At 45.0% G+C, this 27,114-nt stretch overlaps 3 protein-coding genes and 1 long non-coding RNA gene across 16 annotated transcripts; 2 read left to right on the forward strand and 2 right to left on the reverse strand.

The window, feature by feature from the left end:
- The first annotated feature begins 20 nt into the window (after positions 1–20).
- cltb (clathrin, light chain B) lies at positions 21–4,426 on the forward strand. Of its 13 annotated transcripts, none has more exons than XM_029846957.1 (7): positions 21–671; positions 1,238–1,284; positions 1,465–1,597; positions 1,851–1,962; positions 2,594–2,614; positions 2,934–2,987; positions 3,208–4,426. In XM_029846957.1, the coding sequence occupies exons 1-7, from the start codon at positions 521–523 to the stop codon at positions 3,380–3,382; spliced, it is 693 nt and encodes a 230-aa protein (XP_029702817.1). In that variant the 5' UTR covers positions 21–520; the 3' UTR covers positions 3,383–4,426. The 13 variants fall into 13 exon arrangements, with proteins under 13 accessions (XP_029702817.1, XP_029702818.1, XP_029702819.1 ...); XM_029846958.1 differs by having other exon boundaries at positions 3,211–4,426; XM_029846959.1 differs by having other exon boundaries at positions 1,465–1,582.
- Positions 4,427–4,578: 152 nt separating this feature from the next.
- higd2a (HIG1 hypoxia inducible domain family, member 2A) lies at positions 4,579–5,416 on the reverse strand. Its single transcript, XM_003970449.3, has 2 exons — positions 5,181–5,416; positions 4,579–5,007 (listed from the first exon to the last, which is right to left on the reverse strand). Exons 1-2 carry the CDS (start codon positions 5,365–5,367, stop codon positions 4,841–4,843), a joined length of 354 nt encoding a protein of 117 aa, XP_003970498.3. The 5' UTR covers positions 5,368–5,416; the 3' UTR covers positions 4,579–4,840.
- Positions 5,417–5,953: 537 nt separating this feature from the next.
- ankhd1 (ankyrin repeat and KH domain containing 1) lies at positions 5,954–27,088 on the reverse strand. The gene is made up of 39 exons (XM_029846949.1): positions 26,630–27,088; positions 23,572–23,725; positions 20,187–20,343; positions 19,880–20,042; positions 19,273–19,420; positions 18,889–19,122; positions 18,680–18,774; positions 18,194–18,355; positions 17,697–17,778; positions 17,418–17,609; positions 17,139–17,248; positions 16,866–16,953; positions 16,517–16,644; positions 16,291–16,434; positions 16,081–16,183; positions 15,688–15,950; positions 15,292–15,576; positions 14,803–15,211; positions 14,578–14,717; positions 14,370–14,481; positions 14,113–14,258; positions 13,884–14,026; positions 13,485–13,698; positions 13,227–13,402; positions 12,993–13,155; positions 12,809–12,904; positions 12,578–12,694; positions 12,184–12,352; positions 11,891–12,090; positions 11,455–11,807; positions 11,117–11,269; positions 10,167–10,316; positions 8,326–9,850; positions 8,040–8,229; positions 7,824–7,949; positions 7,211–7,462; positions 6,942–7,126; positions 6,678–6,845; positions 5,954–6,570 (listed from the first exon to the last, which is right to left on the reverse strand). Exons 1-39 carry the CDS (start codon positions 26,906–26,908, stop codon positions 6,511–6,513), a joined length of 8,034 nt encoding a protein of 2,677 aa, XP_029702809.1. The 5' UTR covers positions 26,909–27,088; the 3' UTR covers positions 5,954–6,510.
- On the forward strand, positions 19,932–21,682 carry LOC115252302 (uncharacterized). Its single transcript, XR_003890711.1, has 3 exons — positions 19,932–20,069; positions 20,221–20,403; positions 21,445–21,682. It is a non-coding gene; the product is annotated as an uncharacterized lncRNA (long non-coding RNA).
- Positions 27,089–27,114: the final 26 nt, after the last annotated feature.

Consider the following 27,114-nt stretch of genomic DNA (forward strand, 5'->3'; position numbering starts at 1 on the left):
TTAGTCGTAGTTTGATTTAAATGATCTATAGAAAACCCGTTTGTTAAACAAGGGAAGTGGTAGAAACAGTACATCCTTTGTACAATAAACTATTCAGGTTTTAACCTCATCTTTAGCTATAGTTTTCGCTTTTTTGTGAGTACAGACACTGGGTTTTACTGTATGCGTTGACAGCAATTATTGAGCTGTTATCGCGGATTAAAGATAAAGACAATGACAGATAAGGTTTTATTTAAGGCATTGACTAAAAATGTCCAGCAGATGGAGACAACGCGCCATTAAAGTCTGTACGTGGCGCCGCTTTGCTCCATCATTGTTGTATGAATCATCAGAGAAAGCTTAGGTTGCTCATAGAGGGCAAGAAAATCGTTCAAGTCCCCCCCTGTAGTCATCTAATTGGCTTTTTTTTTTTAACTTAATTTTATTACCACTGCAGGTTTACTGACTGACTCTTTAGTTAGCCGGCTGGTTAAACCGCGTAAGGTCATTTAGCTGAACTTGGTCAACACTTTTGTGAAAGATGGCTGACAACGGAGCACACGTAGCCGAAGAGGACCCGGCCGCTGCCTTTCTGGCTCAACAGGAGAGTGAGATCGCCGGGATCGAGAACGATGGCGAGGGATTTGATGCGCTAGATGGAGCGGACGGCCAGCCCCAGTCGGCCAACTATGGTAAGTTGTCGCGGCTAACGTCAGACTATTAGCAACAGCGAACTCGGAGTTAGCTCCAGCTAGCTCCTGGTTTGCAAACAGACAGTAATAAATAATAAAACGCCATCTGCAAATGATAGTCACTGTCTGACTAGGGGAGATAATTTCAGGCAGTGTTCACTGATGCGAGTTTACCTTTTAACCTGCTTAACCACAATTAAGCTCGCGTAATGTTAGCTTCATAGCTTAGCAGTTGCGTTTGTGTACACACAATGAATGCTAATGTTCAGTGAGGATGTCGCTCAGCGCAGCTAAATTACTGTCTGCCGATGCCTTTATTGCAATAAAAGCAATAAACGTGGCGCTGAACGACGGGTCCAGATTGTATCGGTCCGCCAACGATGACAGGTGGGTCACGACCAGAAAAACCTGTTCCGTAAACGGACGCGAGTGCATCCAAAACAGGTGCTGCTGCATTTTTCTGCGGCTGCAAAGATGAATTATTGTCGCCAGGTAAAACATTCATTGTGTCAGGGTGAGGAGACCGGAAGCGTGATCAGGTCTAACCTTACTCTTCACAATGCTAGACCCCTTCGGAGAGGAGCCAGCCACGATGAATGGAGACTTGTTTCAGGTGAGATGAGTTGAACTTTTACCCCTTTTAATACAAGCGTATGTCTGTTTTAAAGCAGTACCAAAATGATCGAATATGAATCTGTGCACCGTCCTGCTCATCCGCCGTGGCTGGGTGGATCTGCTGATGGACGCAGTGAGACGTTGAAATGTCCTGACTTGTCTCGTGTCCCGCCAAAAGGAGTCGAACGGGCCGACGGACGGCTACGCGGCCATCGCCCAGGCGGATGTTCAGAGACAAGAGCCGGAGAGTTTGCGAAAGTGGAGGGAGGAGCAGAAACAACGCCTAGAAGAATTGGGTGAGCCAAGAACTGGTCAGTGGGGATTGAATCAGACTGCAGGTGCTTCCTGGGTGATCACGTCCAATTCCCATCATGACGCTCTGGTTATGTTTTACATTATTAGATCTATTTAGTGATGCATGAATAAATTGGTGGTTGTAGAGCAGAATTCTGAGTCCTCCCTGGAATACGCTTCCCGCCACATTTTCCTTTCGTGGTGTGCGCGATGCAACGTCTCGCGGCCACATTTGTCCGTGTTAATAATTTGTTGTTGTCTTCTGCTCAGACCTGGCTTCCAAGGCAAAAGAGGAGGAGTGGAGGGAGAAGGCCAAAAAGGAGCTGGAGGACTGGCACGTACACCAGAGCGAGCAGATGGAGAAGAACAAGGCTAACAACAGGTTAGCAGCAGCGCGCTAACAGTCGCCGTGATTGAAGGGAGATTCTGTTCGGCTTCTTGGATCGGTCCTGCATCGGCAGATTCTGGTTGTCTTGAGTCGAAATCACTCAAACTATGTGGTAGCTGCCCCCCCCCCCCCTCACACACAGGCGCCGCGGCAACAATGCTGCCTCTGTGAGCTTCCTTCTGTGTTGACACAGATTAGCATGGTGTCATAACATCACCCCAGGGTCAGGGCAGATGGATACCCGCCATTCCACAGTGACAAAAGAGGCGTGAGCTCACGCTGCCATCTGCTGCGTTGTTATATTTGCCCCGGGCGAGGGTGGTTTCTGCTGCTGCTAGCGGGTGGACGCAAACTCCCATTAGCTGCTTGTTGGCCATATTATGTTTAATGCCACAGTGTCATTTCATCCACCCGGGACGCGGGATTTCCTTTGCAAATCACTTGATCTCGTCCCCGAAAGGGACGACCTTTGACCTCTGCCACACTGGCAGAGGAGATAAACAGGAAGCGTTTACCTCTTGCACATCTGTTGAACAATATCCTCCTTTTTGCTGGCAGTTTCACCACTGCAGCCTGTCCTCCTCCTGACCCCGCTAACCTGTTCTTCTCTCACACTCCCCAACAGACTCTGTCCAAGTCTGGCACGGTATCGCTCCTCCTCTGCAGCTCTAGTTTGGGCCTAATCGCTTCCTCTGTGTCTGTGAGAGCGCTGAGACAGTGTTGCGATGAGATGATATCAGCCCACATCTGCTCGGGGAGGGTTGAGACAGGAAGTGGACTCCTGTAGCCAGCTTCTCCTTCCGGCCTCCTTTCCTTTAGCCGTAAAGCTTCAATCAGCATCTCATCTGAACAGTGTCTCGGCGCCTCAGCTCGTCCCTTCAATGCAGAATCTAACCCTGACTGTGCTCGTCTGACTGTGTTCTCCTCTCTCCTCTTTCCTGCTGTCTCGGCCTTGCCTGTGCTAGGATCGCTGACAAGGCTTTCTACAAACAGCCCAGCTCTGATGTGATAGGCTTGGTGTAGGTTTAGAATTCCCAGCTTTTTATAATCGTGACATTAAAGTATGAGTGACGTATGGCTGTAAAGTAGGAGTGTTCTTGCATGCCTTAACTCTAAAGACAGTTTTCTTTCGACCGGCTCGTAGAAGTGAACGGTTGGTAGAGGGATGCATGAAGTGCACGCGTGCTGGGACGTTCCTCCAAACTCGGGGGCTCGCTCACCGTCTCCCGTCCGTCCCAGCAGATCATCGGAGGAGGCGTTCCTGGCCGAGACGGACGACAGCTGCCCCGGCTCGGAGTGGGAGAGGGTGGCCCGCCTGTGCGACTTCAACCCCAAAACCAGCAAACAGGCGAAGGACGTTTCCCGGATGCGATCCGTCCTCATCTCCCTCAAACAGACGCCTCTGGTCCGCTAGAGACGGGCGGCGGCGTCCTCGAGAAAGTTTGCCTTTTAACGTCAACCTCACGCCAGGCCCTGCTGCCCCCCCACCACCATAACTTTATATAATAACACACTCTCTTATGAGACATAACACGAGGAAATATTGTTACTGTAAATTTGCTCCTCCCACTTCCTGTTGTGTTACTTTAGGTCACTTTAGTTGCATGGCGTTGCCAATATTTTGGTTATTTTTGCATTTGCAAACCTGCATTTCTGCTCAGTTTCAAACATTTAGCTCGGTTTTTAATATTAGATTGTAACCACAAATGCCTCTTACTAGTGTAGTTTTCACATTTCCTTACTCCTAAATACGTCTAATGTAGCTAGCACTCGTTTCAGAGGTGACAGATATTTTTTTTTAACGCCCACAACGAGCCGGGTCATTCAGACAGGAAGTGGCGTTAGCATTGGCGTCTGCAGACAGCAGGAGAATCAATAATCAGCTGTATTTATTAGAAACGCTCCAGGTTCCATTCTTGTTTAAATGATGCATTTATTCTGTATATTTTATATTGTCTACAGGGAGTAAGAGAGCGGGCGGCGCTAACTTTGACTGGACTCAGAGCAGCGTTCTTCATAAACGGCTCGGCTGCTTATTAAAGATAGATGTTCAGAGATCAGCTTTTGGGTTAATGACAATGTCATCAATGATGGGACTTGTTAAATTTGAAAGAAACAAGGTATATTGGGGGTTATTTTGTTTTCATCACCTCCTGGAGCTGAATCCACCAAAAGAAAACTCGTGGCCTTTATTTTGGACTCGGCTGTATTTTATTGGGGATTTCCAATTGGTCGAGCCTCCACGGATGGAAACATGACAACCAAAGAGCTAAATTTCCCCACTATTGAGCGTTTGTGCAATTTCTCCACTTGGTCCGCTGGTTGGAAGCACTAAAATTCCTCCTTTCACACAACAGCAGTGGGAGGCGCCAGTCTCAGCTGCCATGTACACACTTTCACATGTTGCCTATTTGGACAAGATGAATCCTGGAAATAAAAGTGAATTTTAAAAAAGGAACCGGAAATGCACGGAGCTTTATTCCTGGAGTCTGTGTTACCGTGACAACCACTGGCGTCACCCCAGTTGAGCTCAAATGCCATGTGTTCTGGGTACCAGAGGTCACGTGTTGTATAACCTTCATACAAACGTTGAAAGAAGACAGACTCGGGTGTCATACAGGTCATTTTAGTCACGGCACAAGGTTACAACAGTTCAGGCATCACATTTATCCGCTTTTTCCCTCCAAACGAAACGAGGGATGAACATAATCCTTGCTTTTTTTGGCAAAAGACCACCAATAAAAGCAATAAATAGCGTTTAAGATAACCAGGTGTCCGATAAAGGATGCAAAGTGTTTGAAAGGTCAGGCGAGAGCGGCATGGTGCCGGGGGTGGCCCGGGTGCCGGGGGTGGCCCGGGTGCAGGGCTGTCCTCACTGTTTGGGCTTCATCGCTGTGGCAAACACACCGACGACAATGGCGACCACAGTGAAGCCCTGAGCAAAGATGCGTCCTCTCATCAGCAGCTGGGACTGTCTGGTTTTCCCCTGATGGAAGGCACGGAGCCCGTATATGAGAGCTCCTGCTGTTCCCAGGCAACCTGGAGGAACCGGCAGAGGGGTCAAACGATGCGGGGTTAGGGTTAGACAACAGCTGCTCACAACTGGAGAAAAGGACCAGCTTCTCCAGTTGTGAGCAGCTGCTGTCACCGCCGAGTGGATCATTTCAGACTCGGCGAGAACTTCACTGTGTTGCGCAGCTTGTGTAACTGACCTATCGGGACGAAAGGGTTCTCCTTGGATTTTCTGGTGAATTTCTCCTTGAAAGTCTCGTCCTTGACTCTCGGCAGCGGGCTGAAGCCTTCGATAATCGGGGGCCGGTCAAAGTCAAAAGGCACCGAGTTAGAGAGCGAAGTTTCAACGTTTTGGTCGGGCGTAGTTGGGACCGAGGAAGCCGCCATAGTGGATTTACGCACTTCCGGATAAACTACGACCCCAACCTTCACAATAAAAGTATACTCCGGATGTGAATGATGCATGTGCGCAAGAACCAAGAATTTTAACTAAAAAATCTTCAAGAATTTAACATTAGTTGGACTTTTTTTTAAACCACTCGCATGACTTTACACTTAAACGAAAAAGCGGATAAACACAAATCTGTAAAACCTTAATTAAACTTATAAATACTCAGGTTTTGAAAATACAACCGTTATCAAAATAAAATGCTACCTTCGCTAACTAGCCAATTGATTCCCCTCCGAAAAAGATGTAGATGTATCAAATCTACTGTGGTTGTCGTGGAATAAAGATTTATTTTGTTATTGTGAGCTTTTCCGTCTATTATTCATGGCTCGAGACACTCTTCACGGTCTGTAGAGAATCATTACTTTAATTCTATCCTGACAAAACGGCTGATTTCCAGTGATAACAAAATAGTAATTTTCTAAAACCTTAAAGGATTCTCTATGTATAAAATACAGATCATGTCATAAACTAAAGTAAACATGGTCATGTCATGAAATGTAAGAAATGTTTAATGAAACATACTTTACTTTTCAATCTTTTTATTGAATATTAAGGTAAATATTTCACATTAATACAGGCTACATAAAGTAGAGCCACTATACGACATGAAATTTACTCTCATTTTAACCCTTTTTAGTATGTAAACAATTATACATGTATTTACCACTCTAAAAGGTTTTGATTTCTCTTTAGGTAATCAACTATTTCTGGGCCGAGTTTAAATAGCTACTTCATGTTGAGCCCCCTGTAGCCCAAGAATGGTGAATGTGGGTTTAAGTCAAAATCACTACACTACGCAGAGAACTGATTCTGTTGAACAGATGCATGCGTGCATCGGCGAGAAGCTGCTGAAAGCTCTCGTACAATTTCCACTTTCCATGTTTGAGATAGACACGTCAAAGAATGGGGTCAAAAGAACTTCCAATTCTTCAATCTCTGCTCTGCACTCTCATGTCTGACATTAACATGTTGTACGCTTTTCTTTTACTATTTGTCGTATTCGGTCGTGTTCCTCTGATGGTTGTCCATGTTTGCACCGTGCGTCATGCTGTGTGCATTTGATTGCTGTGGACGCAATTCTAGTTGACATGGTTCAGGTGCACGTTGCCCACATGAGGAGCCCAGGTACCAGGCCACACCTGAGGGAAGTGAGGGCCAACACGTTAGAATTCTTTGCACTATCCATATAAAAATATGAGACCAGAGCTCAATTTTCAGCTTTTGATTCAACATGAAAGAAGCGTACCTGCTGTTGTGGGTCAGAGTTGTCTGCATTGTTTGGGACCACTTTGATAATGGGACTCCATGCAGGGTCAGCAGTGTGCAAACCATTGTACATGGGCCCCCCTGGCCCCTCAGCCATGGGAGGATGAGGAGGCAACATGGTTCCGCCATACACTGACATGGGCATCCCCTGAACATTTAGAAAAAAAAAAAAAAAAAAAGGCAAAATTGTTAATTATCCATTAACAGAAATAAAAGGTTCTCATCTACAGATGAGTCAGGGTACCTTGGGGAAGTCCATGTAGCTGTTGGGCAAATGCTGAGGCTGATGGTAGCTGTTAGCGGGGTTTGCAATGCCCGTGTCATCCTGTTCCATTGGCTGGTGCTGAGAGAAGGCCGACTGCTCCGCCTGGAGCTGAGGGTGCATCATGTGGCTGTTTATCAGGGGTTGGGACCAACCAGACATGGCCTCTGCAGACAAATGCACAATTTAGTCAGATCAGAAAAGTGCTTTCCTTCTTGTACGACAAATACACCGACCGAATTCACCCTCACCAGAGGCACTGCCCACGCCAAAAGACCAAATTCCTCCCTGTCCAACAGATGCTGTGTAGCTGGTGGTGAGCAGAGGTGGATTGACTGAACCGGTCTGCCTTATTCTGGCCAGCCGCTCCGTGCCAATGGGTGGTGGTACCTTCCTGTCCTGGTGCAAGGAGCTGCCAGGCTTTTGTTGGGGAGGAGGGGCAACAGCTGATGTGGAAAGGGAAGAGGAAGACACTGTAGAGGGAGGTGGGACCGGTGATTCACCTGCTCATAGAGAAATAATGAAGAGTAACTGTCAGGACAGCTGAGAGCTTCTTTTGCATATGCCATACAAATCATTGCACCAATTGTGTGTCTTGCAATGCACATTGTGTTTTCTCATATCAGTTAAGCCTTAAAATGATCAATTTGACATATTTCAGTCTCCCACGTTTTTGAAAAAAACTGGGGTATTTATCTGAAGCCATTTGTCAATGCAATTCTACAAATCCATAAATAACAGAGGGCGTCGTCTCTATATTCCAGCAGCTGTATTTAATACCTGATTATTCTTAGCTGGAAATAATCGAGATAAGAAAAATGTTACTTTTAACAAATACAAAGAGCAGAATAAAAAATAATAAACCTTGTGTGGATGCACTCCAAGGATGAGGGGAAAAGTGCTGTCTGTTAAACGAGGGTGTTCCAACTCCTGTATGACCGTGCAAATACACAGGGCTGCCAGAGATACTGGTGGCAAAGCTGGTCAAAGCTGTGATGGAAGACAAGCAGCAGTTCATTATTAAGCACCAGAGAATATACATATAATCACAGTGTCAAAAGTAAAATTAAACTATCTCACCGATTGGGCTGTTGACCATCCGCTGAGAGGCAGAGCGGCAGCCGGGGGCTTTGGAGTTGTCTGGAGGAGGCGGGGGCATCATACTCTCCATTTGACTCACGCTCATATATGCTGGAGGCGCAGAATATGACTGTTCCGGAGGTGACCGAGCAGGCAGAGGTAGAGCACCCCACACATGATTGTTTCCAACCTGGGCGATAGCAAGAGATGAGCACAAGTAAGAACACTAGGATACGTAAATGCAACAGCAGTGCACCGTCTGATAAGCAAACATTCCTCAACCAACCTGGTTATTATTATCAAAGATGCTGCTGAAGTTGAAGAGACCCGCAGGACCAAAGTTTGCTGGTATCTGCTGAGGTTTGCCCGTGCTGGCCACATGCATCTGTGATCCGTTCATCATCCCAAGGTTAGCAGAGACTTGAAGGGAGCCTTGAGACTGAGTCTGTGCTTGAGGAGGCAAAGTGGTGGGCTGGGATGTCTGGATTTGGGTCTGTTTTGTGGGTTCCTGCTGAGGACTGAAGGGCACAAACACAGACTGCTGCTGTTGCTGCTCAGAGAGGGAATAGTAAGGCCCTGTTGGCTGCATACGATGGGAGACTCTTGGTGCAGGGGCTGAGATATGGGGTACAGTGTTGTTGGGGTGTGCAACACTATGAGAGAGGACAGGGGGAGGAGCCGTAGGGAGGTGTGAGCTTAGCTGTGGATTGAGCAGAGCGGGTGGAGCCTCAGAGGATGGCAGTGAAGCAGGTGGTGGTGGTAACTGCTGCAGAGGCTCCACCTTTGCAGACATGGTCATAGCTGGAGCAGAGAAGCCCACTGAACTTATGCTCTCTGTGGCAGATACAGACTGGTTCTCTGCAGGAAGAGGGGGCTTGTCTTTTCCAGGTGGGGGCGCAGCACTAGATTCCGTTTTACATGGCTGGATGGGGGGTTGTGAGATGGTTCCGACTGGTTGCTGAGGGGCAATCGCTGTCGTTGAGGAGTTCTGATGTGCCGGTGACCCTGTACCTCGTACTGCATTGCTCCCGTTAGAAGATGCAGCAACAACTGAAGATGTGATGACCCCTGTTGGCTTGGAGTCAGTAAACAGCTGTTTTCTAACAGAAGATGGTGTGGGGATGGCCGGCTGGGGGTTATATGGGGTAGGATTAGGGGTATGTGGTGACCCTGTGGCTGTGGATGTGTTAGCAGCAATGTTGGCGGCAGCATTGGTGGGTGGTACCGACGTGGCGGAGCTGGTCGTACTGCTATGATCAGTATGGGTTGGATTAGATCTTGCTGCTGCCGCGCTGCTGTTGGTTCCTCCAATATGTTTGGGGGAGCTGTTTGCACTGCCGGGACTCACGGGACGTACCGGGAAGGGTCCCCAGGTGCTCGCAGCAGGAGAGAAGGTGCCCCCAAACTGGGCCATAGGCAGGCGAGGATGTCTAATCTGGTGCATGGTCTGTGCAGCAAGAAGAGCAAGCTGAGGGTGGGCATATGCTAAGGGAAGAGAGACAGGGAAAGGCTGTCTGACATTTGATGATAGCCCCTTTCCAATCTTTCCTCCAGCCTGGGAGGAGGATGAAGACGAGGATGAAGACGTTTGGAAGGAGACACCTGTGGGGGTGACCAATGAGTTTAATGCCTTAGGGCCAGTGGATGAAGCACTCGTGGACCCAGTTGTACTGGTAAAGGAAGCAGAGGTGGTCTTGGAGCCTGGGGCTCTAATGTGATTTCTGGGGATTAGATCTTCAAGCTCTTTGGCTGGGTCTTGAATGAGGGCATTGATCAACTGGACTGCATATCGTGTAGACTCCGTTCCACCTCTGAAATTTAAAAAAAGAAATACTTGGATTAGAGATTCTCAATCGAGCAACTCACACACCCCTCTGTGCATTTTTGTTTTTCAATAAATGTTGGACCTGCTTCTCTCGTAATTAATGACCCATCACTTTCATTACTGAAATTCAGCTGATCTGATCAGCATTTAATACTGATTTAATAATAATGAGGCCACCTGCATATGCTGAATAATATCTAGTCTTGGACTAAAAGATTGAAGCAACTGGCCTCAAACTAAGTGCCAAAAAGGTAGTAACATCTACAGCTGCAATGGCGTTTATAATCCACCAGAGGGCTTACCTTATGGTGATCATCCTCTCCCCGTTTTTGTCTTTCTGTTTGTCTACATCAATGTGAGCTCCTGTCACATCCTGGATGGCTGTGATGTTGCAGCCTCCTCTCCCCATGATCCGAGAGACCACGGATGCTGGCACAGAGAGCTTCTTTGATCTTCAAAAAATAAAACATGACTATCGTTATTAATGCACATACCGTATTTTCTAGACTATACGTCGCTCCGGAATTTAAGTCGCATTAGCCAAAAAATGCATAATAAAGAAGAAAAATAGATATATAAGTCGCACTGGACTATAAGTCGCATTTTGGGGGAAAATTTATTTGATAAAATCCGAGACCAAGAACATCATTTCATCTTGAAAGGCAATTAGCAATCCATTAGCATGGATTAGCAATAGGGTTACGGTATGCTAACGTAACAAATTTAGCTACATGACCCACAACGAAATGAGTACGTGTCTGCTTTGTTACATAACGTAACATATTAACAGTTATTCAGATAACTATAGCATAAAGAACATTTGAGCAAGTTTACCAATAAATCAAGTCTAACTCCATAGACGAAGCACCGCTTCTTCTGCGTCGCTAAAGGAACTCGTTCCTCAGTACACACGCTTAGAGCGCCCTCTTGTGGTTGTCAGTGTGAAAATAACGAGCATGTGAAATTCTGTAATAATTTATTTATTTAACATATAAGTCGCTCCGGAGTACAAGTCGCACCCCCTGACAAACTATGAAAAAAAGTGTGACTTATAGTCCGGAAAATACGGTACTAATGGCATAAAGAATCCCATGACTGAATGAAAAAATATGAACAGCTAAAATGAAATTAAAATGCAGCCAACACTGCTGTGTATGCAGGTTATCATCTAATTAAAATATGTGTATAATAAATCTTGCAAACAAACATTTAAAGCATTCAATATAAATGGCTTTCGAAAAAGAGCACCGACCTTCTGACTACTTCTTTCCAACCGTCTTCTCTCTTCTGGCCTCTCTTGGGGCTCGTGAGACTGAGTTTACTGTTGGGTGAGGAGACAGGAAGAGCCATAGACTTGAACGGTGAGGGTAAGGAGTTGGAGGTGGAGTCGACCACATCTGGGGTTCTGTGAAGAAGTGAATGAACTTCAGGTTAGATTTGTTCACACCATCAGTTCACAACAGCTACACAAAGGCAAATCTAATTACAAACACTTACAATGAATATGAAATGTTTCAACTCTTTCAACCTACCGTAACTTCACAAACATTACAAAAAAAATCTGCAACCAGTTTTCCAACAAGGACTCACTTTTGTGTTGGTTTTGAGATGGAAACTGTGACCTTGTTGTCCATCTTGATCTCAGTCTGCAGTTGAGGACAGTGTCTCTTCTCTGGGCCACGCAAAAGAATATGAGATTGGGTTGCTCCTGAGGATGGGACTGAGGAAGAGGATGACGAGGACGAAGAGGAGGAGGCAGAGGAGATGAGGTCAGGGAGGTAGTTGAGCTCCTGACTCTTGCTCCCACTGCTGCTGCTCTCACTGGCACAGTCGGTGCTGTCCAAGGGGTCCGAATCGCTGTTTCCACCCGTTACACCCCCGCCACCACCCCGTGGCTCCCCATGGATCTTGTTCTTGTCAGCCTTGTGTTGTGCTAACGCAACCTTCAGAGCACACACAGGTACTTTAGACTTTTAGTGATTAGCTCCACAAAGCTCATGATGATACAAAGAAACACAAAGCTTACCTGCGGATCTTGTAATATGATGGGTTCACTGGGCGAAGAGTCCTTGGTTTTGTTCTTTTTGTTCTTCCGATTGGTGCCAGGGGTAGTGGCCACGCTCGCTCGTTTCTTACCGAAAGCTGTAGTGAAAGTGGCGGAGGTGGCGGATATACCGATGGTGGTGGTGGTGGTTGCACTGGGAGGCTCGATAGGAACTTCTGCTTCTGGTGGGTGTCCAGTCATACAGAATTGGTTATGGCCATTTACTTTAAACTGGTAATTTTGTGTTTTATAGCAAATGTTTTTAAAAAAAATACCATCAGCGGAGTCTTCCTTCTGCTCCTGCATCTCAGCCAAGTCCTCCTTAGTTTTCTGCCCCTCCTCTTCCTCCTGCTTCCTTTTCTGTTCCTCCTTCTTCTTCTTGCGTTTTTCTTTACGCTTCTCACGTTTAGCAGCCAGGGCTTGTTTCTTGCTCTCCTCCCGAGACTGTCAGAGAAAAAGTTGACTAAATAAGCGAGACCAGGTAGGTTCTCATTTTCCAGGTCACAGTAATCCATTAAGGTGTAGCAGAGTCAACTGAATTGCACTCTTCACAGTCCAGTGGACACTCTCTACTAGACCTTAATGAATAAATGAATTGATAAATATGTAAATCTTAATTTTCAGTGTATTGTCTGTGTCTCGAGAACAGTTTTATAGATTAAAAATTACCTTCTCCATGTCTAGCTCCTTTAAGAGGATGCTAGCATTTTTGTTAGCCTCAGCTGCCTGCTGGTCTTTAGCTTTGACAATTGTCTCCATACACTGATGGCACTTCTTTAACAGCTCCTGCAACAGTAACAAGTTGTTACATTCCTGCAAATATCTTAACCAGTTCTATCAGTCCAGACACGGCATGTATCAGCAACAAATCAATGAAGAAAATGAAATTCATTTACTTACCTTATCAGCAATGGTGGCAATATATCTCATGCACTCAATATCTGATGGGAACTGGTTCACTTCTTTCACAATATACTGCACCACCTTTACGTGACCCTGAAAATTTAGGCATAACTGAGTGAGCAGAGTTTGGGAATTATGTGAAGCATGTCATGCAAAGATTCTACTTGGTCGTAGTTTGCACCTTTCGAAAAGCAGCCATGAGTGGAGTAATCTTCCGGTTGTCTGCTGCATCCACGTCAGCACTTGCATGTACCAAAAGCTGGACCACGTCAAAATGACCACCATTTGCAGCTAACCAGAGAGGAGTGTTTCCTTTCTTGTTTCGTACATCAATGTGTGCCCCCCTGCGGAAAAAGCAAGAAATTATAATAGGCTCAAGTGTGCCTGTAATTCTACTGTGGTTCACAGCATTTACCTGTTGATAAGAAGCTCACAGAACTTGTAGTGGCCTTTATCAGCAGCAATGGTTAGGGCAGTGTCTCTGGATGACGGAACAGGTGGGGCATTGACATCTGCTCCTTTGTCTAGCAGCACTCGACCCACCTCTGCATAGCCGCCCGAGGCGGCCTCCATCAGAGGTGTAAGCCCAGTCTACATTAAAAAGAAAAACCCATACATTAGGCCTAAAAACATAAATCAACATTAAGTGGTCAACGTATCCCAGAACCCTCACTTTTGCACGATGCTCCACGTTTGCTTTACGGTCCAAAAGCAGGCTGACAACCTCAGCCCGCCCCTGGAAGCATGCCAAGGTCAAAGCCGTGTTTCTGTTGGTCTCAATCTGAGCATTGATGTCTGAACCCATGTCCAACAGCAGCTTCACTGCTGGCACATGACCATTCATAGCTGCTAGCATGAGAGGAGAGATTCCCAACTTGCTGCCGGTCCTGGTAAGGACAAGAATCATTGGATCATTTAGCTTCATTTTGTTCATGGAAATCTTTTAATCTCCGAGAAGTGACTACCTCAACAGAGTAAAGCCTTTCATGATTATATTGTACAGATTAGAAAAATTGTATGGAAAAGATGTTTGTCTTACACAATTTAGGTAACATTGTTATTTTTGGCTTACCTGGAATTAATTTCAGCTCCAGCATTGAGCAGAATCTTGATGATGTTTACATAACCCCCAGATGCAGCAAGGCTGAGAGGAGTGTAGTCAGAAACATTGCGGTGTTCCTTATTGGCTCCCCGGAGCAGCAATAGCTCAACCACCTGACCAAAACAGGAGGGTGACTGAGTTTCCTATGCCACAGAGACATTATTTTAATGGTAAAAGGTGAACTGGAAGTCACACTCACCTCCTGGCGTCCCCCAGAACAGGCCAAGGACAGAGGTGTGTCTTTGGTTCTCTCTGATTGAGCCTCAATATCACCTCCTTTGTCCAGCAGCACTTCTACCACTCCTACATGCCCAGCGGTAGCAGCCAAGATCAGAGGGGTAAAACCTGGGGGGAAAATGAAGTTGGTTTTATTTTTAACCGTTTAAAATCATATAAAATTATCCATTTTAGACTCCTCTGTTCTTTGTAAAATCCTGAAAGGTTTTTGATGTCTACCTTTTTTGTCCCGATGTTCAATATTGGCCCCCCGTGCAATGAGAACAGATACGAGTTCCTCATGTCCTCCTGCGCACGCTAGCGTCAGCGCTGTGTCATGGTTGCTCTCCGTCTGGGGGCGAAAAAAATAAATGAATGGGTCTACATTTACTAGCTCATGTTCTTAAGTTCATGTATGCTTTTTGGTAAATCTGGTACTGAATCTTACATGTGCATCGATGTCAACAGAAGGATAGAGGGGTAGGACTGAAGGGGGTGAGGCAATGTTTGCGGGCATCTGCGTGGGTGGCTGAGAGAGGGGCGTGGGGGAAGTTGTAGCGTTTAGCATGGGCACCCGACTGCTCACAGCTACAAGAGAAAACAAAATATAGGTCAAGTATAGGTTAATGAGAAATTATAATAATCCCAGTTATAGTACAAGAAATGCACTTACCTGCCATGATGTCATCCAGAGTGTCTGTGAGCGTCTGTGCAGGTGTAGCTACCATAAGCCCATCTGGAGCTTGCTGAGGTATCATTCCTGGACCCAACGCAGCCAACTGTTGCCCCTGTTGCCCCACCAGTACCCTCTGCAACTCTGGGCTGGGACTTCCTGGGTAGTCTGTGGGGTTGTAGTCTGGTAGGGGTTGAATAGGAACGAAGGCAGCCTGTAGAGGCGGGGGAGGAGGCTGTGGCTGGGCCTGTGACGAAGGGGGTAGAGGAGGCTGCTGCGGTGGCTGTGGCCCATCCCTATACAGGATTGTGCCCACCTGAGGAAGTTTGGGATAATTTTCCTCTTCTCCGATAGCTTCATCCTCTGAACCCTCATCATCATCGTCATCTTCATCATCATCCTCCTCTTCCTGACAATGTATTTAAAAAGGCAGTTTAGAAGAGTATCAGACATATCGTGATTAAGAAACTAAGTTACTGAGAGTTTCACCTCCTCCCCGTCATCTTGTGGCTGGTCCTCATTCTCCCCCTCCTTGTTCAACTCTTCATCAGTGTCAGAGCTGGTGTGGACGAGAGAACCTGGCGTGGGGGGAAGATGCCCTGTCGCAGATGTACTTCCAGGTCCCGGCCCTGGGCCTTGGCTGTGTCCAGCTTCCTGCTCCTCCTTTAAACCCTTCGCCTCCATGTATTCTTTGGTGAACTGTTGCTGTGTTTTTAACTGCAGTTGACGCTCTACCTTCTGCAGCTCCTTCAAGATTTTCTTCTTCTTCTGCACCTATGTAGGGGAAGACATCACCCTTACTTTGTCAACAGTGGAGTTGATTGTAAAGATATACTTTCATTAAAATATTACATAAAAATCAAATACACAGGTCCTAAATCATACCTGCTCCTCCCTGCTCTTCTTCAGCTCCTCAATTTTGTCTTTGGTGAGGGGCTCCCCCTGAATGAGCTCTAGTGACTGAAGCTGGGCCTTTTCAATGGCACTGATCCTCTGACCTAGCTCATTTAGCTTCCCCTCCGTTTCCTCCACAATGCACTCTAATGGCTGGCACAAGTGGAAAGGTGGCAGGGGTTCGGCGTCTGGCCCCCGGACAACAGAACCGGGGACGCCAGGCTGAAGGGCTGCCTGTCTCTGTTTAGAAATGCCTTAAAATGAATGAAAGACATACTAGTCAATCATTATGCTCACTTAACAGCACAACATCAAATCATTGCAGATCGGGTTAGTTTAAAGAGATTAACAAGACTCACTAAGCCCAAAACCTTATGCGATTACCTTTGCTGGAGACAGGTTGGGGTGTGCTGATGTTTGATGGTGCTCGGTCGGGCTCTTGAGGGGGCACAACCATAGCTAGAGCTTGGAATGGGACACGAGGAACCTGACAAAAGAAACAATAGGTTTATGCAGTCAGATCTCTACATTTGTCACACTCTTACAAATGACATAATTGGGACATAGTTGATTTTTTCCAACCCATGTATTCACCTGAGAGGCATCTTGTGAAGGTGGAGTTAGCTGGGAAAGATCAGGGGCTGGGACAGAGAGAATGTTGTTGGGATAATCCAACAAATAGGAAACCACATTTGTGTGGCCACCCTTAGCAGCTTCTATCAACATTGTTGAGCCATCCTGCACGGGTGAAACAAACAGGAATTTAGATTGTTGAACAAAGCAACGCATATACACTCTTTTCAGATGGTCAGCTATGTACTTTGAGTCTGTGTGTAGGATCCGCCCCATGCGCCAGCAGCAGCTCCACCACGGCCAGATGTCCTCCGGCACAGGCCAGAGACACGACCGTGTGATCATTGTTGGCAGTGGCTCTGTTCACGTTAGCACCTGGCCAAGAAATTACACATAAATATTTAACCTTTATTTGCTTCTGGTTTAATTAAAATTTTGTTAAACCCCATTAAAGTGAAATAAATGAAAAGTACGTGGAGTTAAAATTGCTTTACAGACAAATGGAAATTAAATTATTCAATTAAAATTAAATTAAATTACTGAAATAAACAGAGGCCAATAGTGTTTTATATCTTTCAGTCAAAACATTGACTCACCTTTACTGATAAGGAACTGCACTGTACAGAGATGTCCTGCTCTTGCTGCCTTCATCAAGGGTGTTCGCCCACCTTCAGACTCATGCTCCTAAAAAGCAAATTAAATACAAATATATATAATGATATTAACAGGAGATAACTAAATCAAAATGTGAACATATTTCTAAAAAAATAAAAAAAATAAAAATCCTATTTCTCAGATTTCTACTGTGACAGAAACAATAAAATACCATCAACAATAGGTCTGTGGTCCAATGAGGATTCATGACATACCAAGTTGGCTCCAGCTTGCAACAACACATCTGCCACATCAGTGTGTCCATTCTCGCAGGCATATGTCAATGCTGTGTCACCAGTTGCTGTGGTGGCATGGACATTTGCCCCTGAAAACCAACATTTTAAAGATTAGGATTACAAGCATACATCAATCAATCAATTTTTATTTATAGAGGGTCTGTTACGTATCTGTGCACGTGTTTTAGACACCAGTAAATAATTCCAGTTGTGACCCTTCATTATCCCATGGTAACACTTTCCCTCCTCTCTGCTCACCTGCAGCTAGGAGGTATTTGACCAGTTCCAGATGACCTTCCTGTGCAGCTTCCATCAAAGGCGTAGAGCAGCCCAGCTCGATGTCAGCCCCCGCCTTGATGAGGAAATCGGCAACTTCCAAGAAACCTCCACAACATGCTAGAGTCAAAGCTGTCTCCTGGGTCTCTTCTGTCTGGGCATTAATGTTAGCACCTGTAACAATGCACACAAACCCTTGGTTAGGTCTTTGTTGTCATGTCACAAAATTTAGTGTGCACCTTTACATGCATACACGTCTACCTTGAGCAAGCAGCAGTGCTACCATCTCTTCGTGCCCCTCTCTAGCTGCCTCCATCAGGGGGGTGTAGCCCTCATCATTGACCTAAACATCAACAGTGACAATGGTTAAAAAAACCAGGAGAAAAGCATAACTTTCTGCATGCAAACCTCACGATTGGCCTGTGTCTGCTTTTTTCCTCCACTCCTAACTGAGAAAACTTTGGCATTTTAGAAACTAACAAAGACATTTATACATTTTCCATTATTTCACTCTCCCAGATTCTAAATTGTTTAACTACTTAATTGTGCTTTAAATTCCCAAGGCAAATTGAAACCTAGCACCCGTTTCAAACTGTGCCATCCTAAGACTTAACTGTGTGACATTCAATGCAATTAATTTCAGTAAGAGCAGGACAGTTAACTATCAAAAAGTTCAAGGATATTCATTACAGCAAAAACAAACAGACACTGCGGGATGAAACTTGTTTTGGCATTTGGGCATCCATTTCATCACCCACCTCCTCCAAGTTGGCTCCTCTTTCTATGAGCAAGGCTGCCAGCTCCACGTGCCCTCCACATGCTGCAAGGGTAAGGGGGGACTCAAAGGAATCAGCTGGCATGTTGACCTGCGCGCCACTGTCCAACAACAGCCTTGCCACCTCAACATGGCCATCCTGGGACAGCGAGACAGAATGTAGAAATAAGCACCTCAATAACGTTAGGACAAGACATGAAAATCCTACAAATTTGCTGATTTTTTCCAAGTAAAGGTATTGTTGACATTGGTAAACACAGCACCGAATCATCACTGATTACAGATGTGACTGAACACTGAATTCATTCGAGAGCCTTTCTCACAACTGTTAACAGATAAAACACTAAGTTGCTGCCCAAAGGAATGCATGAAGCATTGCAAACAACAAAATAAGTTTGACTTGGAATAAGAATTGACTGGAAAATGTCAGTAAAAGTTTGAGGTGGAATGGTTTGGGTCAGATGCTCACCATGCAGGCCTCCATCAGCGCTGTGTGCATCTCATCTGTTTTGTGTTCCTGGTCTGCTCCAGCCTCCAACAGAAAACGCACCATATCCAAATGACCTGCACACGACCAAGTCAAAAAACAGAAATCATCAAATTATTTCCTTTTAAAAGGTGGTCCCAATGTAATTTTAGAATAATTTGCTAATAGCACAGCAGAACCAGAGCTCTGACCTTTATAGCAGGCAAGTGTGAGCGCACTCTCTTTGAACTCATTAGAGTGTGTGTTGATTCCAGCACCATACTCTAGAAGTACCCTGGCTACTTCTACGTGCCCAGCACTGGCTGCCTCCATGAGAGGTGTGTGTCCATTCTCATTGTGGTCCTCAATGTTAGCACCCTCTTTCAGCAGTACTTTCACCACGTCGATGAAACCACCAGCGCATGCGTACGTTAGAGCCGTGTTTCCTGTACAGAGTGAAACATTTGTGTACAGCCCAAATTGATATGCAAAGATATACTGTTTATTTATAGACAGTTGTCTATGTGCAACAAAATGTAATTTCCTATTGTGCATCCGCAAACCTGGACAGAAAGTTCCAACATATTTATTTCTACCTGTGGAGGACTGTGCATTGACATCAGCCCCATGGACCAGAAGCAGCTTCACAATGTCCACGTAACCCCCACTGGCAGCAGCCATTAGTGGTGTTATGTCCCCTTTTATGCCCCGGTCCTCGACGTTGGCATGCATGGCCAACAAAACCTAAGAATAAAATCCAAACTCATTAGAATAAAGACAAACATGTTTAGACTCATTTACAAAACTATAAACACGCGACAACATTATTAAACTAGAAACACATTGTGACTTACACTCAAAATAAATACCCTAATTCAAGGGTTTCAAGGGTTAGCCTCTGTGCAAGGATTGCTGATTGAGGTGGCAGATAAAAGACTGATTCGGATTAGAGAAGAAAGACACTTGGAGAGATTCGAGCCGTCTTCCTATACGTTGTTCAACTGTTGAACTCTATAAGTTAACTAGTACTAATATTATAGTATATATTTTATATAAGCAGTCGGCAACATTTAAGATTAAAGCCCTTTAACTTTCATCATAGATGATGCTGACCCATAGCTTGAATAATCATTAGCGATCCTTTGAAAAAAACAAAAGCTGGTTGCAGGTGAACCGATAATTAAAAGCAAAAACATTACACACCTGTGCAAGTTCATAGTAACCAGCTGAGCAGGCGAGGCACAACAGACTCTCTCCTTCTTCTGTGTGTTCGTTGACGCTACGTCCCTCATCCAGCAGCTTGCGTACGGCATTGACGTCCCCATCCGAGCACGCTTCTGCTAAACTACGGCTGAAAATAACCAGACTGCTACAATTACCGCCACTGTGGCAGGTGAGAACAGTTTTGTCTCACATTAAGCAATGAATCGCAAACAACTGGATCGACACCGATATAAGTACATGCAGGATAAACAGCTAATGCGAGTGTCAGTATAGGCAAGATACATACTTGTCAGCTTGACCGGCGTTCAATGTATTTTCAGCTCTCATACGAGTCAGGGCGGCTGCAGCTTCATCCAGGGCACAGCTCACAGAGGACGTCAGGCGCCGGAGCACCTCGGGGTCTGCAAAGGCTTTACCATCGGCGGTGGAGAGTTTACCGATGCCTGCCGCGTTTGATGGCAAATGACAGCGAAGCACGCCAGAAGATCCATTGTAGAACGCAGGTGAGTAAGAGCGCACCCAAAAAGAAGGAGGAGAAACAGAGAAAATGCAAACGCATTTGTGAATATACATTCTTTTCATGACTCCAGAGGAAAAAAAACAACCACACAAAATCAAAATGTCATCTATTCATATATGTGCATCACAGAATAGCAAGTTCTTAAACTCTTAAAGTTTGTCAGCTTTTGGGGGAATCACGTAAAAAGTAGGCAAGAAAAAACAAATAACGTGGTGGCTCTTGACATCTTGGCTTCGGCCTCAATAAATTTACTGGCCCAAAATAAGTTACCACTGGTCCTTGAGGGCTTCCCAGTTTTCCATCAGTGAGCCCGTGACTTGAGCTAAACATAGAACCATTTCAGACAACCATTTCACAATGGAGCTCAAAGTAGAAGGAAACAGGAGGTTGGGTAAATCATTCATGTTTTACTGTATATAAACCATATGTGTTCATGCGCTATACAGGCAGATGACCCTGATGGCCCAGTTGTGGCCAAAACCAACAGAATGTTGTGTTCTTTAAAGTGGAGAGACATGGTCGAACTTAGAAAACAGTGAGAAAGTCTGATTCTCAATTGGTTTTGTTCCAAAAAATTAAAATTCTAACAATGTATAATGATCTGAAGATTTAAAAGGCAAATTAACATTAACACTTTCTCAACTGTAAACACTGAGGACAATTTACTGTGTAAAACTTCAGTGGGTATTCCACCTTGATTACAGATCAATTATGCATGATAATAGTGGGGACTGTACATCACTTTGTAGTTGATATGGGAAGACACAAATGTGTGGATCAAAGCTGAGACTGCCAGCAATAGAAACCTACTTTTATTAAGACTTCATGGAGGAAGCAGAAGTTATAGCCCAAAAATTACATATAAATTCTAGCTACTATTAAATGTATGCATATTATTTTATAAGATGTGTTTTCCCTCACACACTGGTAGTTAACCTAACAGGTTGTCATTCATATCTGACCTACATGACAACACACAAATAAAGGAGGGCAGATGCTGACACCAGTGTTTTCTTTCTCACAGAATAAAATCTTAAGCTCTCCTATGGATGGCCCACCAGATTTTCAGCACAAATATGTCTACCGTTGTGATTTGCAACCTTTTCCAGCCAAAAACGTCACACAAAAAGGAGTCGAAGGAAGCCGTTTACACCGTGTAAGCCAGACGATTGCTCTTTGCTGCACATATGGAGCTAAACCTGCCATAGAAAGTTTCAAAGACAGTTCTTTGTTCTAATTTCAAGATCACATGTTTTAGAAATGGAATATACAGCCATAAAATAATTTCTTAAAAAATAAAAAAGGAAGATGGATTGTAACTATAAACTGTGTGTCCCAGCACCTGAACATATCATTTTGCTGCAAACAAATTTTAATAATTACTTGATCCACTTGATTAATGATCCTCTTTAGGGGTTAGTAGTTAATTTGCTTCACCATGCTAATTGTGCACTTTTATCTGCTCCATTAGGAGATAAAGGTGATGTTTTTTAATGAACTCGACACACGTGGGTTTAAATCCGACCTCTTCCACCACAGAAAACAGGAATTTTAGGAAAAATAAGTTTTCACTCCAATAATTAAAAATACCAACTCTAAATCCACAGTTTCTGCAACATGCTGGCTCATTTTAATATACAATTTATTCTCCAAAACACAAAACAAAAAAGGCAAAATAGTGATAAAAACTGCTTCACTGGTCGCTCCTCTGAGATAGTGGTCATGCTTTCCTGACTCAGCAAATGCAAAGGATTCATCCTCCCCTCTCTTTCATACCCGTGGATGCTTTTAACATTCTTTAACACCATCTTCCTAACACTGTTCAACTAATTCATTACTATCACAGTGCATTACACACAGTTTGAGACGGCTTCGGCTTACACCGTTTTTCCAAACCCAATGGAAATGCCACAAAAAACGTGCCGAGTGCAAACCTGCTGGCCTAAAATAAACTATGTTTACAAGCAGACGCGTCACCGTGGTGTGTTCAGCATGTTGCATCGCATTATTCAGCATTCGCTTAGTCGTAGCGAATGTGCCGTGTTGGAACTGGTCCAACAGCTGCATCAATGATTACAGGCGGTGCACGCTGGGACACACTCACAAATGATCTCTGCATATCCCGCTCAGTGTTCGGCAGCAACTCGCCCTCCACACACTTTCACACCGTTGCTGACTGCAGACAGCCACGCACACGTACAGATGCCACATACACACTGCTCTCCGGACAATATTAGCCTCACCTTGCATTCATCAGTGTTTTCATTAGTAGTAGTATTACTGGGGTTCATTTGAAACTATTTCGACTAAATCTTCCTGCCACAACATTACTGTTCTCCTTCACAGTAACCAGGTGAAATAACCCGGCAACCTTCAACCAACAGGGAAGGAAAGGCAATAGAAGGTTGGTCATTAGCTGTTTACCACAGGATGTTTTAACAGTGCAGAGGCTGAAGTGTGTGGCGGCGATAATCTGCTTGGCAATAATTGTAAGCCCTAACAAGGCCGGGACACTCAGCCCCGATCGACTGATCAAAATGGACTGCCTAACACCGTCGCTGAAAGTGTTAACCGAACTTTAAATCACACTACATTTTCCTGACTATTGTTAACATTTTGTGCAGACGTAAACCACGCAAAGCTAGCAGGGTTTAAATGTGTTCTAGCTGTGTAAGGACCCGTTATCAAACTCAATCTGTCATCTGTGTTAATCCAGACTCGCCTCTGTCAACACCATTTTAGAGCGCAGTACAATCCAAACTCAATGTGATATAGGCAGAGGGAGGCTCCGACATTGCTTAGAAACCTACACAGCTTTGCGTTAAATTTACACTTTCTGGGAAGACAGGTCAGGCGTGCACACTTTATTCCCGTGAAATTCCTAAAGCCCCCGGACTCCATCAATGAATCTTATCTACAGCCGCAAACCCACCACTGGCCCACACAGGGCCCCCATTACACAAACTACAGGGGAGTCCGGCTTCATGAGGATTTAGGCAGCGCGTGTGTCGTCACCCTCAATGGCTGAACAGAGGGCGAGAGACACACTGCAGTCTATCCCAAAAAGGGTGTGTCAACAACTACAAATGAATATCAGGTAAGTCTCAAATGTCAACCAAGTCTCTATAAAGGTCAGATGAAGTAGTCGTACCTGCAGCTTCCAGTAGAGCTTCAAGTCGGGCCTGCGTCTCTGGATCAACAGTCCTTAAATCGACACCATCTGTGGCGCTGGACAAAAGCAATTCTGACGCCGATTTCATGATGGGGTTATCCAGGTCCTCATGGTCCAAAATGAATGACTCCACCTGCAAGAATTAAGGAAAATATTCAGATAACAGTCAGAAAACGGTGTCCACTCGTAAGGCATTGACTAAAAGAAGCTTTGGAGCACACTTGTTTATTTATGGAGTCCTTTAACAAAAAAAAAGCCCTAGAAAATCCAAGCACGTGAGAAAACAGCTGAGAGGTAACTGGATGAAACAGGAGTAAAAACTAAAGCCCACTGACATCTACCCACCTCTACACATAAGTCGACTCAGACCGTTTGATTCTGCCTTACCGGGTTGTCAACGCCCATAGGAGAAACTAGTGACTAAACGGAGCAAACACCTCCCACTGGATGTAAAGATTGCCATTAGAAACAGTGTAAACTATCAGTTTTTAGAAGAGTTTTGGGCTTCCTGTAGAGATCCGCTCAGCATCAAGATACAGTATAAGTTGTGAGCGTGAGAGTCCAGGAGAAACAAGCACTCCCCATCTGGTTTGTTCAGATGATGTAGCACCACCATTTACTACTGAAAGATTGAAAATGTTCTTTAATTATCATTTATAGAAGCTCTTTTAAATTTTCTCCTCAATCAAGGAGGACAATCACAAAGAATCTGTGAGCTGGAAGCATCAAATACAGCTGTGCTCCAGAACCTCATGGCTGGCAATGCTGCAATAATGCCATTAGAAAATTGTGATTTAAATTAACCCTGGCAGTTTTTAAATCGGGTTCACCCAGACGATGTGGGCAGAAAAAAGGAAATATATTATTCCCGATGAACGTCCTCGGCCCTACAGAGCACAGCAGTTGTTGACGTACTAAAATGCCCTATTTTAAAAGATATTGAGAGAACTGTCGGTAATGGATGTTGAAAACAGCCTCTGACAGTTCCACATGTCTGCATATGCAGGCAGCAGCAGCTCAGGCTACATGTGTTGACAGTCAGCATTCAACATCGCAGCGGAATTCAACTGTACGAAAGGAACGCAGCACAAAGCTGCTCATGGGAAACGTAGTTCTACCGGGGCCTTTGTAATCAACAATGGGCATCAGTCTTCACCATTAATGAACTACAGTTGCCCGAGTGTTGGTATCCAGAGAAGTGGAAAGGCCTAGAATGGCATTTGCTTAATCCAGGGGCTCTGATTTTAGTTGCTGCCTGGAGCAGCGAGTTTTCAGCTGGAGGAAAACGCAGGGGAAAAATACCCTTTTACATTTTAATTGTCTGTGTGATAATGGAAATGACACTAAGGTCAGACATTAACAAACTAATTGAAATAGCCAGTGTTTAAATCAGAACTGGTGCATCTGTGGGCACAGCAACCTCCTCTAATTGTATGATTGTGCTTGCTTATGCCCAGCAGGTGATTTTACAGCGTCTGCTCACATAAATACATGGCATGCAAAAGAAAGGATACTGGTCTGGTGATGGGCAAAACAAGGTCATGTCTACTTAATGGCAATATTTTGATTCATGCACAATGAACATAAGTTTAGCTTAAACCATAAACCATGTGTTGCATGTCCAAACCAGCGCACAACTCAACAACTGAAGAGCAACGACAGCAATTCTCCACAATTACTTGATTATATTAGCACAAATCATTGTTTCCACTTTATTGGAACTGCAATATTTCTGCAACTGTACAAAACTAATGTCGTTTGACATTTTGACATGTTAAATTGTCATGTTTATAGTGCCAGACATGTGGTCCTGAGTAAAGCATTAGTTGAGCTCAGCTCAGGAGGTAATGTGTCCTGCTCTGCAGAGCAACTTCTCTCCACACCCATGACTTCACGATTACAGTGCTTTTGGCAGTAAATTGCTACATCAACTTTTTTGGGGGGAGGGGGGTGTGATAAAGTACATAACATACCATGAAAGTGTTATTAGACTAATAACTTTAACAGTTTTGTGCAAATCCTTTTAGCGAGCAACAAAGTGTGATGGGTTTCACTCTCCAGTCGGCTGAGATTGTTCTATAAGCTAAACTTAATTAGACCACAACGGCCAGAAATCCTTAATTACCCTACAGCAATTTAATATGAGGACTCCCCACTGCTAGATGTGATCACATGCTACGGCGAGGAATCTGCCAAGTGTAATGTCCAGATCTCGCTCGATCACACCGGCCTCCGAGAACAAAATATACCTGGAGACGTGTCAAACAGGTGTTGTGGGAAAATAAAAAGTTCTGTGTAATCTAAAATGGCCCAAGTGCGTTCAGGTGTAGTTGTCATCAGCTGGCCATGAGCAGCTTCCACCGCATGCACGCCGAAATCGTTACTCTAAACTGTGGCAATGCAGCTGAAGCAAACAGATCGTTGTGCTGATTACAGACAGGAAACAAAAACGGGTTTATTAGTCAACACCTAAGGACGATGAGTGGCGATCCGCCAGACGGGGTGAACTTGATCGAAACGTATCCAAAAGTTAGGGAGCGATCGCAGTTTATTTACGCTTTTTGAAAATGTGACGTAATTGTCCCACATGTATAAACTCGTAGCGACGGGGATGGTTGTACATCTCCGTAGACTTATAAGCATCCTTCGTGAGCTGGAAAGCTGTTGAAAGAGCTGCAAACTTGCGATGGGTGTTACGAGACGACATCACCAAACGAGGCCGTCTACGCTTCCACCCGAACTAGGCCGTGGTCGCAGCCTACGCTGCATAAATAAAACATTTGCGCTTCTCAGCGTTGACAAGTGATTGTGTCTCATCATAAATGACATACATCACAACGCCCCGTAAGCACCTAACCTGTCAATAACAGCTACTCCCACGAAATGTGGGTTAAATTTACAAATTTTTAGCGGCCTTGGGGTGGTTGCCAACTGCGAGCTAACTCTAACGCTAGCTCAGCCAGCCTGTGCTAGAAGAGGAAGAGGAATGTTGCCTAGCTATTTGCTAAGGCTTAGCTAACTAGCGTAGCTTAGCTACCTCTGAAACCTCGTCTTCGTCGCTGCCGGATCCCGGACCAGAGGAGAGGACGGCCGCGGCAGCCAGTTTGAAATCCAGTCTTTCTGCAGCAGGTCCACTTGGTTCGCCGTATAAACGCACTTTCTTTCCGCCAACACCAATCCCAATGCCCCCTAGTCCGACTCCTCCTGGTGTCGCTCCTACCCCCATCCCTGCCACTGGGGAGCGAGGAGTCACCGAGTCAATCTCGTCCTCGAAGCCGTCCGTCAGCATTGCCGTCCCGGCTACTGCATCCTGCATACTTATGTTCACTATACGTGTGTTATCGAGCTAGCTGTTGACTTAAACGTCCTTCCAGGCTCTTCCTTTAGGGAATTTGGCTTGTTTTACTTCAGGGAATCCACAAACTCTCCCGAAGCGACGGTTGAGGAGGATCTCTTTCCCCCAGCCATTAACTTTCTAACAACCTAACCCGATACGCACTGTTTCTCAGAAGGACTGCCTCT

The sequence above is a fragment of the Takifugu rubripes genome, chromosome 14 (genome assembly GCF_901000725.2).
Source record: "Takifugu rubripes chromosome 14, fTakRub1.2, whole genome shotgun sequence".
In the NCBI taxonomy this organism is placed as follows: Eukaryota; Metazoa; Chordata; class Actinopteri; order Tetraodontiformes; family Tetraodontidae; genus Takifugu; species Takifugu rubripes.

Bases quoted from the DNA above. Each gene is read 5' to 3' on its own strand.
- cltb (XM_029846957.1), top strand. From the start codon at position 521: ATGGCTGACAACGGAGCACACGTAGCCGAAGAGGACCCGGCCGCTGCC. The intron at 1,598-1,850 runs GTCAGTGGGGAT...TCTTCTGCTCAG, and splicing joins ATTGGGTGAGCCAAGAACTG to ACCTGGCTTCCAAGGCAAAA. The intron at 2,988-3,207 runs GTAGGTTTAGAA...CGTCCGTCCCAG, and splicing joins TCTGATGTGATAGGCTTGGT to CAGATCATCGGAGGAGGCGT.
- higd2a (XM_003970449.3), bottom strand. From the start codon at position 5,367: ATGGCGGCTTCCTCGGTCCCAACTACGCCCGACCAAAACGTTGAAACT. The intron at 5,008-5,180 runs GTCAGTTACACA...CGGTTCCTCCAG, and splicing joins GAACCCTTTCGTCCCGATAG to GTTGCCTGGGAACAGCAGGA.
- ankhd1 (XM_029846949.1), bottom strand. From the start codon at position 26,908: ATGCAGGATGCAGTAGCCGGGACGGCAATGCTGACGGACGGCTTCGAG. The intron at 17,779-18,193 runs GTGGGTGATGAA...GTTGATGTTTAG, and splicing joins GAGGAGCCAACTTGGAGGAG to GTCAATGATGAGGGCTACAC. The intron at 15,577-15,687 runs GTATGATTTAGG...TCCCCTACATAG, and splicing joins AGAAGAGCAGGGAGGAGCAG to GTGCAGAAGAAGAAGAAAAT.